At 38.4% G+C, this 13869-nt stretch overlaps 1 protein-coding gene and 1 pseudogene across 2 annotated transcripts in view; both read right to left on the bottom strand.

Annotated features, from left to right (window-relative positions):
• The window catches only part of GRM7 (glutamate metabotropic receptor 7), an 862204-nt gene that overhangs the window by 269375 nt on the left and 578960 nt on the right, over positions 1-13869 (bottom strand). For both annotated transcript variants that reach the window (XM_047851063.1, XM_047851065.1), the window contains exons 6-7: positions 10261-10461; positions 2948-3087 (exon numbers count right to left, since the gene is read on the bottom strand). In XM_047851063.1, coding sequence (XP_047707019.1) covers positions 2948-3087; positions 10261-10461 — 341 coding nt within the window. The remainder of the gene's footprint in view (positions 1-2947; positions 3088-10260; positions 10462-13869) is intronic.
• On the bottom strand, positions 5460-5809 carry LOC125161314 (60S ribosomal protein L30-like; annotated as a pseudogene).

Genomic DNA, 13869 nt, shown 5'->3' with positions numbered 1-13869 from the left:
GTCAGTTAAGTGTGCAACTCTTGATTTTGGCTCAGGTCATGATCCCAGAGTCATGGGCTTGAGCCCTGCATCAGGCTCCATGAAGCCTGCTTGGGATTCTCTCTCTGTCTCTCTCTCTTTCCCTGTGTCCCCCTTCCCTGCTCATGCTCTCTCTCTCTCAAAAAAAAAAAAAAAAGGAATTCCCAGGTAACATCTGAAGTTGGTGAAGCATGGTTGGGATTCTTGTGTACATGGACAAAATGAACAAATTATACATGCCAGGAATTTAACATTGGTGCAGGGGGTTATGCTAGCAAAGATTAATGCACCTATACAATCTTGTGGGTTTTATAATAAGCCTCACTTCACATGTGTACCATATACCTTGATTCCCTATATTTAGTTCTGGCTGATCCCTCTTTGTATGCCACAGGCAACACCCAATCAAAACACACTTTGGGTATGTCAGACAGATTATGCTACTTTGATTTGCTTTTCATTATTACCCCTTGAGTCTACCTGGTGAATTTGGTTTGTTTGTTTGTTTGTTTGTTTTGCTTTCATTTTCTATTTTTGCTCAAAATTTAGTACACTTTAAGTTAAGGATAATTTTAGCTTTTCCTTTGCTTCTGGTACTCAGCACACATCTTAGCCATGGCTCACACTTGCGGTCTGGCTCCATCACAGTCTTCTGGACTCAATCATTGTGTGAGCTCACTTGGATGGAAGATCTCAGGAGAGGAAGAACTAGACAGGGATGAGCAGAGCTAGGCCGGGCACCGTACAAATGAGGTAACTGATCTGTGGTGGCCGCATCAGCCTCCAGTCCTCCCACTTATGAATAATCCTCTCTTCTTATAAACCATGCCCCAAACTCCCCACTCCCATAACATTAATTCTATATTACACTCTCAAGAAGCCTTACTCTCAGGAATTTCCAAAGTGTCTTCTAAAGATGTAGAATGATAAATGGTATTAGCTTAATTTTGAGCTCTGTAAGAAGCATTAGAAGGAATTTTCTGGGATAGGGCCTGTGATAGTTCATTTTATTTGCATGAGGTACCCAACTATTTGGTTAAGCAGTATTCTAGGTGTGTATCTGAGGGTGTTTCTGAATGAGATGAACATTTAAAATGGTAGAATGTGTAAAACAGATTGCTCTCTCCAGTGTGAGTATACCTCAACAAATTTGAAAGCGGAAATGCAACATAAAGGCTAAGTAAGAAAGAATCCTCTCTGCCTGTCTTTCCTTTGGGACATGAGTCTTCCCCTGATATCACACTCAGACTGGAATTACACCACTGGCTTTCCTGGGTCTGCAGCTTCTCAATTATACATCTTGGGACTTCTTATCCTTTATAGCTGAGGGAATCATTGCCTTATAGTCTATCTATCTATCATCTATCCTATTAGTTCCATTTCTCTAAAGCAACTAGAGTAATTCAGGAACCTTCTGGACAAAAGGAGATCATGTGTTCATATACAATATAGCATTTATGAACCTGGGATGTTCTACCCAAGTTGTAAGCTGTGCCCAATGTACCCAGCTGCAAGGCCACTGCAGGAAGGGACCTGCTACAGCATCTCTTGAAGTGTAACCCTATCCAGCCCACCTTAGCACAGTGTCCCCAGAACACTCTTACTTCTCCAGCTTCTGTTGCCCTAGGTTCCAAGATCCCAAGCACCAAGCTGGGGCCTGGCCTATTTAAGGGAGAGGGGGGAAAGCAGAGGATGTGTGGTATGCTGAGTTCCAGATATGTAGCCCAGCCAGGATGGAAGTATCCTGGCTCATGTTCTTTGCCGCTGTGAAGACTGGTATATTTATTTACATTAACAATAATTTCAAATGGGGCACTGGAAATATTATTAGAAGAACACCACTGAATGTTTAATCTGATGTATTAAGAAAATAAAAAATTGTTTTAAATGGCCAGAAATCTGTTAGCTAATATTGAGGCCGGCACATTCCAAACAGAACATCAACAACTTTACTAGAATATAAATGATAATCAGACAAAGTCACTCAATGACTAAGGTGGGACAGGACAAAAACAAGGCCACTCCACAATTGGGTCTGGAACTAGTTAGAAATAAGGATACTCTGCAACCACAAAAATGACATCTCCCTTTTTCAGCTCTCGAAAGTGCCTACTACTTCTTTGTTAGTGACAACTCTTGCTCAGCCTTTATCTTCTCATCCTTGGAACGAACATCACCAAGATGTACAACCATCACCTTATGTCTATTTCCTTAGAGGATCAAAGCCAAAGCCTTTGTTTCTCTAAACTTCCTAAAAATCACCGATCTCAGCCCCAAACATATAATAAATGACATCTGAACTCTTTCATAATTAAGAAGTTTTGCTGACAGGAGCTTCTCTTCATGAAACAAGTTAAATAATCCTAACTGTGTTTGACTACAGACGAGCTCTTGATAGCTCTGGCTGGTGAACTTTGACATAACATTGCACAAGGAAGCAGCTACTTACTCAAGGTCATGTTTGACATAAAGAGGAAGAGGTTATGGAAACTAACAATGTAATTACTCAGAGAATCTCAGTACAAACCAAAGTGACTCACGGAAATGCTTTAAAACATACATCACCAAATGAAGAACAAAGGAAGGAAAGAAAGAAAGAAAACCTGACCAAGAGAAGGATCTTTTAACATATTAGCTGGTAACTTGTTGGTTAAACAATCCAAGTCTCAGGCTAAATGAGATCATTCACGTTAAGTCCTGAGTATAATGCCCAGCAGAAATTCAAAACACATTTTTATCTTCATAATCCTCATCATGATCATTCTCTTATTACTATGGATTATCAGTTGCTACAGATGATTATAACAGAATGTATGCTCACTTGTATATGCATGCAAACATACAAGCAAGGAATGTTTGCCTAATTTAGTGTATTTGAAGTCTGCCCTTTCATCACATGAGCAAAGGAAGAGGAACAAGTAGTACTCACATTGAGCTGAAGTTCATCCGTCCACTGTCCAATCAGACGGTAACCAGGGTTGGTGGTGTTTGTTGTCTGGTACTGAAAGATGTCATAACGCCCTGGTGCATCCCCATTCTTGTTAAACATTACTGGGGTGCCTGCACTACCTGAGGGAGGCAAGAAAATAACAGATCTCATAAACAAGATTCCTTCTACCTCTTAGGCCTTGGGTGATGGTCCAGAAACCAGCTGATGAGCAAGGTAACTGGTGGAAAACCCCATTATTTAATGGTTCCCCCCCAAATGGGCAATAGGCAAGTCAGCACTATGGTCTGCGGATTCTTATTACAGAGGGTGGAAGGTGACCAGCCACCCCCTTTGAAAAGTTATATGTCTCAGTATTTCTTAGTATTTTATACAAATATGTCCCCCTTGAGAAGAAAATTAAATTCATTATTTTCTAGGGACTATCTTAACTTGTATTATTATTTTAGTTTCCACCTAATGATTGACTGTTGTTAGTAAAGAACCATTTCAAAAATGATTAATAGATTTTTAAAAGAAAATCTGAATTATAAATAAGCACACAAGGAAAAAAGTTTATTTAAATATGTACTTAGATATTAATTGCACTTAAACATATTTGTTGATTATTTCTAATTTAAATGATGAGTCTAAAATGCTGAGCAATAAACCTGGAAATTGTTTAATAGATATTATTCTTTTCTCAATATCTCAATGTGGGTCTTACTTTTCTAAAATGTGGGTCTTAGGATGAAACCCATTATTTTGGCAGAATTAGGCACTGAAGTCAATTTAAAAAGACTAATACATCTATTGTGTGTCTGGGTGTGTGTATGTGTGTGTACATCTTTTGGAAGTTAGATATTAATGAAAAGCTCCTTAGTATTAACCACATGGAACAACTGAAAAACCATATATAGAGAAGGAAAGATGGGGGTTCGGCTTACTTTTAGCAACAGTTACAAAGGATTCATCAAAAGTTGGCACAATGAGTGTTCTTTCTCTTATGATCCCTTGGCAATAGGTTAAATACCACTGGCCTCAGGGTATATGACTGGTATCTGCTCTGTAAGTTAATACTGGATTGATAATTTTCATAGAAAACAATGGTATATTTCCTGTCTTTTATAAGTAAGTTAAAGATCATTTATAAGCTGCAACAGAATCACTAAGAACAGAAGTTCATCTTGCTAATTTTTCATGGGGAAGGGTAGGGTAACTTCAGGTAATGAGAATGAAGCCCTTTTGAGAACTCTCATTATAAATTTAAGACCCTATGATGGCAAAGCTCTACATTTGGTTAGCAAGGTCATTAGCTTCTGCAGAATTTGGGGCAAGATGATATTTGCATTAATAACACGGATGGAAAAAAAAGGCACCTATACTTAAGGAAGCAGGCATGATGCTGGGTGACCACAAGTGAATGATCACTTAAAACGGAACAGAGTTAGAAAATGGGTCCAGAAAGAGAGACAACATACTAAGTCATCAGAAACACACAGAGCTACAATCCTGTGCAGAAAGTTACCTCTAGTGAAAGAGGGAGTTCAATATATAGGCAGGATACAGGAACAGTTAAAGAACTCCACACCATCCTACAACCATTGGGCACAGTATTTTATGACATTTTGTTATTAAAAATGAAAAAAAATGGAGCTTATGATAGGCTTAATAATGGCTCCCCAAGTATTTCCATATCCTAATCCCCAGAACCTGTGAATGTTACCATACACAGGAGTGTATGCTTTAAATGACAGATTTACAGATTTTACAGATAATAATGAGGGATCATGAGATGGGCTAAGACTATTTTAGATTACCTGGGTGAGCACAGTGCAATCATAATCATCCCTATAGGTAAGAGGGAGCAGGAATCAAATGAGGAAAGAGGAAGGAGTTGTGATCCCAGGAGGGCAGGCAGCCCTCACAAGCTAGAAAAAACAAGGAAACAGATTCTTCCACAGAGCCTGCTGAAGGAACCAGCCCTGCCTTCACCTTAACTAAAGCCCAGCGAGACCTGGGTCAGACTCTCGAATTACAGAACAATAAGATCATAAATGCATGTTTTTTAAGCCACTAAATTTATGGAATTTTTAAAGTAGCAATAGAAAACTAATCAAGAGCTGGAGGACACAGAACACCAAACTTCTTAATTTTACAGGTCACTAAGTATACTTGGGTTGAAATTCCTTGCCCCAGGGTCACTCAGCTAACTAAACTAGAATACTGCCTAATAACTGGCTTTGGAATCCCCAAGAAGGGGTTTTAATTCCAAGAACCACCTACTATATGTGCGAGCTTTATCAAGTTATTCTTTCTGCTTCTGTCTCTGACTGTCCCTAGTGACACCTTTCTCCTAGGGTTAGTGAGGATCAAGTGTAATAAAGTATATAAACTGCTTATTACCATGCCTTTTACATAACAAATGCTCAATAGATGGTAATGATATTTTTAACTGTTTTCTGTTTTTAAAGAAAGTTCTGCCTGGTTTTATTAAAGAAAAATTTTGTGTGATTTACTTTACACCAATCTGTACTGGCAAGCTTCTAATGATATCAGAATCATCTGGATCAATGATAGCCAGTGTGCACACACGTACGCCCCCCCCCCCCCCCGCCGCTGCCCCCAACTCAATATTATTGTCACTGCAGTGATGGACAGCGGTTTTGGCCAACATGGCATAGTACTATTTCAGATTTCCTCAAGGCTGGGCAGGTGTTGGTCAAGATGAGCAGTTTTCTTAGCCGCGTCAGATCATTTCCAGTGTCTGCTTGTACACCAGCGTGTACTTTCCACTTTTCGTAATGAGTTGGAGCCTAGGTTGATCAACTGCACTGACTTTTTCATCTTCTTCATAGCCACCATCTTCCTGCCTTAGGGTCAGAACGGCCTCAATGAAGAGAAGCCACCAAGTTGGCTGGGAGCGAGAAAGGAAACACTTCCATTTTTTTTATCATTGTTTTATGTGCTCATATCTCAAGATCAAAACACCTGCCTTCAGATATTCAGGCTGTCTTTTAAGGCAGAAAATCTGTCTCTCCTAATTGGTATCTTATTTTAATTTCTCTATCAGTGATTTTTTTTTTTTCCCAAAGAGTAGACTAGAGCCCATTCTGATGATGTACACTGACGTACGAATAGCATTGCTTTGGTGCTGCCAAATTGAGTCAATGGGTGCATTTTGTGTGGCCAAGGGCACCATTTCAATTTATTTCTTCTATGTTTTATCTGAAAGCTATCCCCAGGGCCCACAAAAACACCCAATTTTATCACGAGAGAAAGCTCTTAAGCCTCCTCTGTATGCTAATCAACATAAGCTTTTTCAGTAGAGAGACAGAGAAAAAAAACACATACAACATCGATAACAAAAACAGCTTTTTAATACAGGATTTCCACTTTCAGTGAGCTCTAAGCATAAGGAAAAGAAACGAAATCTGGATTCCACATGTTATTAGCAAGAAAATGAAAATCCTATCATTTCACAGGAAGATATTAATATTCATATGCTCACCTTTCTTTTCTTCCACATTGGATGCTAGGATTCATGTTGTGCTTTGTGGTAATTCTACAGCTTCTATTCATTAAATACCAGGACTTGAGCTTTTCATAGTCTTTGAGATGAGAGAGCAGTAATACTGGAGGCCTGGGGCTCCAAAGGGTCTCTAGCTCACCAGCTAAATATTCACCAAAATGAGACACACCGCCTAATCTTTCTCTCTTCTTACAATCTTTGTTAGGAGAAATGATTCTTGTCATGCCCTTTCCGTTCTCATTAAAGTTCATGCTTAAAAAAAAAATTAAGGCAGAAGAGCTGAACACTTTATCTAAGTGATGACTGGTAATAGCATATTGTGTGGCTTTGACCTTTTTGATGGATTCTATAATGCAACTGGGCTTATTATTTCCAGGGTTTTTGTCCGCACAGCTCCTTTTTAACAGTATCCCTGAACTTCTTGAAAGAGAATAAAGGGGATTTTGTTCAATGAAGACTATATTTTAAAAAAAGAAAAGATCAAAGAAGTCCAGAGAGGACAAAGAAGTTATCAAAAGAGAAGTGATCCCCTGCAGAAATGTCCACAGGTATCAGGGCCAGAACCCAAGGGCACAATAGTGAAGGAAGCAGGGCCACTTGACAAGCTGGGATATTGAGAGGAAACTGGATGACAGCAAGTATTTGTCTTCCACCTCCTCTATTGAATTAGAGTATCAGAATGAAATTCCTTTCTTCTAGGACAGAGAAGAATTCGGGATCTAGATTTCCCAGATGACAAAAGAGTACTTTGCATCAAGGTATTTAGGATTTTTCTCTCATTTTACCACTTCATACACAGATTCCAGAAATGCTGCATTGATTTGTGTTTAATTATCTACTGCTGCTCAACAAACCACCCTAAAAATTACTGCTCAAAATAATGATGACCTGTATTTTGAAATCCAAGCAGGGCTCAGCAGGGACATCACCTCTCTGGTCCACTTATGTCAGAGGGGGCAGCTTGAAGCTCACATGCCTGATAATTGATGCTGGCTGTCAGCTGGGACCTCAGCTGGGACTATGGTTGGAGTACCCTCATATGGCCTGTTTGAGTTCTTGGCTTGCTCCCAACATGGTAGCTGTTTCTGTAATACTAATGTGTCAAGAGTACCAGGCAGAGTACTTATGACTCTTATGCTGTAGAAGTTACATAGTGTCACTTCTGCATTAGTCACAGCCTCACTCAGATTTAAGGGGAAGAAAACCAGATCTTGCCTGCCAATGAAGGAAAGCTAACGTCATTTTTCAAAAAAAGACAGGAGGTGTGTCTTCCTTACAAAAATATACCCCAATCTACTTTGTTCTCTGGAAACTAACAAATCTAGATACAGACACACTTCACATTAAGTACTTCACTATATAGCAATGCTATAAGATTATGTATGTGAGGTAACAAATTTGTTAAATTTACATCTACAATAATACCATCTAGTTGGATGGGCCAACACAGACATAACTAAATCATATTTAGGCTCAAGTAATTGCATTCATTCGGGATGTAGGAAAAAATGGTTGTAAATGATAATGACAAAATTAGCCATCTTTTCTCTTCCTGAATAAAAGAAGGTTAAGTACTTGGTGAACCTGTAGTAGTACTTTTAGGGCATTTTTTTTTTATTTCATAAAATGACGCTTTGGTAAATGTGAAGTTTAGAGTTATTAAATTGTACTCTACTCATCTGGAACAAAACTCCCAGGGGTACAAGAAACTTTGTACTAAAGTAACGTAAGAGCACAAAATTAAGCTGATTGAGACCAAGAAAAATAAAAATCCTCCATAAAACACGTAAAAAAGTCTCCATCCTAAGATGTCGGTCAGCAGGAATGATGCAGTAAACCCTTATCAGAAACCTGAAGAATTGTAGTCAAGGGAGCAGGCTGTGGAGTTAGGTGCCCAGGTACGAAAGCGAGTAGCATCATTACTGTGTATATACTTTTGAATATCGTTGTTCTTAATTTCTCTATGAACCACTTTCCTTATCTATAAAAAAATTAAGGAAAATAACAGAATCTATATAATTTGGTATTAAGTAAGCCAACTCAAGTGAAGTACTTCGCACAGGATCTGGCACACAGTAATCATTTGATAAACAGGAGCACTGTGTCCAGTCGGAAGCTCAGAAACTCTAGCTCATCAGTGGGAAATGTCATCTTGACCAAATCAGTTTACAGACATTACCTGGAAAAAGAGTCAGGGTAAAGTCACCAAGGGCATTTGCAAAATCAATTGTTTTGTAACTAGGGTAAGAATGGCCATGCCATTTTTATACATAAATAAGATGTGGATACTAGGTGTTGTCCTTTCTACCAGGATCTCATTACTGCTAGCCCTCTCAGTGGACAGAACTAGGCAGCACAGGTATGTATACATATATAACATTCACAAATCTATTTATGTATCTACCTATCTGCATGCATATTAAAAGCCAAGAGTTCATTCAGGTATCTCCCATCCAAACACAACAAGGTTCCTTCTAGTTTTCTCTCGTTGTTTCTAGTAACTTCTTTCTCTAACAGTAAGAAACATGGCTCTCATTATCTACAATATACTCATTATTCTCTCAATCCTCTCACATACGTAAATTATTTTCTTAATTGTGAACCCACAAGTTTATTAGCTATTGTACAATAACTGCATACAGTTATTTTTTGCCTTTGTTCTTATAGCATACAGTCAAATACTATCTTCCAAAACTACGTGTGCTCATTTTTGATTCCCCAAACCCCTCGGTGTGGTTACATTGCTCATATATAATATATTTAAATTTATTTATTACTGTCTGTATTGAATTTACACCTACATGATGGCTAATTTTATGTGTCACCTTGACTAGGGATGCCCAGATAGCTGGTAAAACATTATTTCTGGGTGTATCGGTGATGGCATACTTGAAAAAGATCAGTATTTGAACTGGTGGATGGGGGTAGGGCATCAACAAGTCTCTTGAGAGACTGACTAGAGCCCAAAGGCAGAAAAAGGGCCAATTCACTGTCTTTATTTGATCTGCAACAGGTGTGTTCTTCTGCCATCAGCACTGTTGCTCCTGGTTTTCTGGCTTTTGGACTCAGATCAGGACTTACATCATAAGCCCTCAGATTCTTAAATGTTTACCTTCGACTGAATTACAACACCAACCTCCCTGGTTCTGCAGCTTGAAGACTGAAGATAGAGGGCCTTCCCTGTCTCCGTAACTGTGTGAGCCAATTCCTATAAATTAGTCTCTTCTATGTATCTCTACAGATGTCCTACTGGTTCTCTCTTTGGAGAACTCTGACTAATGTGTCCCGCATTCAGGTTTATTTTAATTATTTGTTTATTTTTTGATAAGTGAAGTGTTCACATGTTGTAAAGACTCAAGACTATATTATAAGAGAAGTGGTATTTCTCCCTTATGCCTTCTACCTGATTTGCCCATTTTCCCACCCATCTCTACCTACTTCTCTTAGGTAACCAATTAATTTCTAACAGAGTTTTATACTCTGAGAAATGTGTGTAATGTGGGATGTGGTTATAGCAACTTATAATCATTACTTCAATTGACTTAGATCCCTTTCCCTTCCTCTCTCCCCTCCCACTCTTACTAATATTTACCAAAAAAGATAAATCTTAACTCCCAAATATTTATTTATTCTTTCCTTCATCCGCTTATTTATTGTTCATAAGATTGATCTGAAATCTTATCACCAACCAGGTCTTAACAGTAAATAATTTAACTACATAACTCAGGAAACACAGGATGCCAACACATAGAATTCCCCAAATCATGGATATTTGGTGACTCACCATTGAAATTAACATTGCGGATATACTTCAACAACTTCTTTCCCCCAGCTTGCTCCATTTCCGGACAGACCCCTCGGTAGTCGGCACAGAGATCCTTGTTCATATGATGAAGGGCATGAGCCATTGCATAGACCGCATCAATCACAAACTGAACTTTACCCTCCTGTTCATAGTTGGAATCTTTCCCAATTCTCTCCTGTCCTGCACATTAAAACAAGAAACATGCAAACACAAAGATTGGTGTTGAGTAAAGCATCTAAATTTGCATTCACATCCAACTATGCTCAAAGCAAACAATGTTTTGGAGAATACAATAGTGCAAACAGCATATCCACATTTAGTTACCATATTAAGTTGTTTGGATAGTGTTTGGCATTTGACTTGGTAGTCCATTACACTAACCTTTCTGACGTATTAGACAAACCTATGAAGCACACTCCACAAGATCACAATGACAGCTTTTGTAATAAGCCAACATACTGTTCAAAATATAGTGGTCCCATAGAATAAAGAGATTGCATGGATTAGAGGCTGGGACGCTATATTCAAAAGTTCAAAGCTTACTCACTCTAAAGAGGTGATGGATCCAAAGGAAAATGATATAAAATAAACTAAATTCCACACGTGAACTTCTGTATATCCACTCCAACTTTTGTCTGGCTCAATAGTTGGTATTCCTGACAACTCAGGTGCTCAGGCTAGAAACCATGTCATTTTTTTATTGTTTCCTTTTTAACTCTCCCACCCACACATATCTAAGAGAAGCCAAGTTCTATCAGCTCTATCTCTGTAACACTGAACATCTGCAGCCACACTACCAACACCCCATTTATGCCCTTGTATCTTCCATCAGGATGCAATCAATGCTAGATACCTCCCTTCATCTTATCTGGCCATTACTCCATATCCATGTTTCCTTTTTTTATTATTATTTTTTTATTTTTTTTAACGTTTTATTTATTTATTTATTTTGGAGACAGAGAGAGACAGAGCATGAACGGGGGAGGGGCAGAGAAAGAGGGAGACACAGAATCAGAAACAGGCTCCAGGCCCTGAGCCATCATCCCAGAGCCCGACGTGGGGCTCGAACTCACGGACCGCGAGATCGTGACCTGAGCTGAAGTCGGACGCTTAACCGACTGAGCCACCCAGGTGCCCCTCCACATCCATGTTTCCAAATAACAGAGCTTATCACCTCATCCTCATGCTCAGGATTCTTCCATGTTCTTCACTGCCTACAAAATAAAGTCCAAATTCTTTCCCCTGACAAATCAGAGTGTTCATCACTTTGCCCCCATCTGCCTAATAGGAAGAAGAACTGGGATTAAGTGCCCTTCACTGTGTTGGAAACTTGGCACACATTATTCTTATTTCATTCTTACTTTGGGAGTTAAACATTATTTATCCTCACTCTACAGATAGAAAAGGTCAGCTTTATAGAGATTAAGTAACTCCCCAAGATCATTTACAGGTAGAATGATTATGATAGCTCAGGTTCGTCCAACCCCAAAGCCCACTACATCTTCTTACTACATCAGCCCCGCACAACCCTTTCCCTGTAATTTTGTTGTTGTTGTTGTTCCAGATAGATATGACGCTCTATTTTTCTGAATACACCACACCTCTAATGTCAAGTTATATTTTCTTATGCTCTTCACTTTGCCAGAAACATCTTTCCTTCTTGCTTTCACTCGTCACAACTTAATTCCCTCTCTATGATGCAATGCAATGGTTTCCTACACTTAGTCATATTTAAAGATTTTCATCACATATAGTAGCACTATATTTTAATGCTCTACTAGGTTTCTAGATTTTTTCATTTCCTTTTTACCTTATATTGCTATCAGCAAACACAGCATTTAGTATTTAGTAGATTCTAAACAATACTTGTATTAAATTATGCATTCATTAAGTACATGATACCAGGAACTCCCTTTAGACCTCTTGATCCTTTAGAAAGAATAATAATTATCCACAGATTGCATTTCACTTTCACAGCAGAATTTCCTAAATTGTTTTCCATGGCACATTTCTAAGTGGAAAAAAAAAAAAGCAAGAGGAATGCTACAACTCCAGTCCTCTCCCCTGAAAAATCAAAGGTTCCTGACAGACATTGCATTACTTATTTTTAGATTTCTTTATGACTTTTCCAAAGCATTTAATGTTATCAGAAAAATTATAATCTACAGGATGAAATTTCACAATTTCCCAAATTTTCTTGAATTTGTATTTTTCCTTTTCAAAGCACATATTAATATCTCATAGGGAAGACACTTCTGTGTTTTATACATATTTCATTTAACTACCAATAACCTCATGCTGCTGCCTGTCATTGGATCTAGGCTTTACAGCGTGTGTACAGTAATTTTTTTGTAAAGTTTATTTATTTTGAGAGAGAGAAACAGAGAGCGAGCAGGGGAAGGGGCAGAGAGAGAGAGGAAGAGAGACAGAATCCCAAGCAGGTTCCACACTGTCAGCGCAGTCAGAAGCAGGGCTCAAATCACCAACCATGAGATCAAGTGAGCCAAAATCAGGAGTGAAGACGTTTAACTGACTGAGCCACCCAAGTGCCCCAGGATTTTTGGTTTTTGAGTAAGATAAAATTGATCATAAATCCATAGTGCTACTTCTAATTGAAATTCATGACTACAGGGGTTTTTTTTTGTTTGTTTGTTTTTGTTTTTGTTTTTTGTTTTTAAATTTTTTTTCAACATTTATTTATTTTTTGGGACAGAGAGAGACAGAGCATGAACGGGGGAGGGGCAGAGAGAGAGGGAGATACAGAATCGGAAACAGGCTCCAGGCTCTGAGCCATCAGCCCAGAGCCTGACGCGGGGCTCGAACTCAAGGACCGCGAGATCGTGACCTGGCTGAAGTCGGACGCTTAACCGGCTGCGCCACCCAGGCGCCCCTGTTTGTTTTTGTTTTTTAATTAACTTTGGCACTCTTATACCTCTACTGCCTCCCTTTTATGAGAAAAATATTGGTTCTTAATAATACCATTCTGGTTATTTATTTGCTTTATTCCATAATATAGATCATGTCAGTATATCTTGTCTAACAGTCTAAAAAGTACAGTATATTAACTGCCTTCTGAAAATAGTTTTTCAATGTTTTGCCTGTTTTGGCGATAGATTCTAAGAGTGATTGCTTTGTTAAAGAGTACATTCATATGTATCTTTTGCTAAATACTGACACATCCCCCTCTAGAGTGGGATTGCACTAATTTGCTCTCCTACCAACAGAGGGTGAGAGTGTTCATTTCCCCAACCAACTCACCAAAGTATATCGTCAAACTTGATTTTGTCAATCAGACAGTTATGTGAGAAACAACTCCACAGTGCATTTTTATTTGTATCTTTCTTGGTATAGGGTAGGTTGAACATCTTTGCATTAAGAAGCATTGCTTTTTTTTTCCCTTGTAAACTGTTTGTAATTTAGCCAGCTTTTATAAGAACTTTTCCTTATCTATTTTAAAAGCTTTTTGTTAATTACAAATATTAAATCTTTGAGTTTAAGTTGTAAATTTATTCCCACTTGCTCATTTTTCATTTACTTTAAAAAATTTTTTTAAATGTTTATTTATTCTTGAGAGAGAGACAGACACAC

Source organism: Prionailurus viverrinus, chromosome A2 (genome assembly GCF_022837055.1).
Source record: "Prionailurus viverrinus isolate Anna chromosome A2, UM_Priviv_1.0, whole genome shotgun sequence".
In the NCBI taxonomy this organism is placed as follows: Eukaryota; Metazoa; Chordata; class Mammalia; order Carnivora; family Felidae; genus Prionailurus; species Prionailurus viverrinus.
The sequence above is the reverse complement of the archived record's forward strand: the minus strand, read 5'-3'. Positions and strand labels throughout refer to the sequence as shown.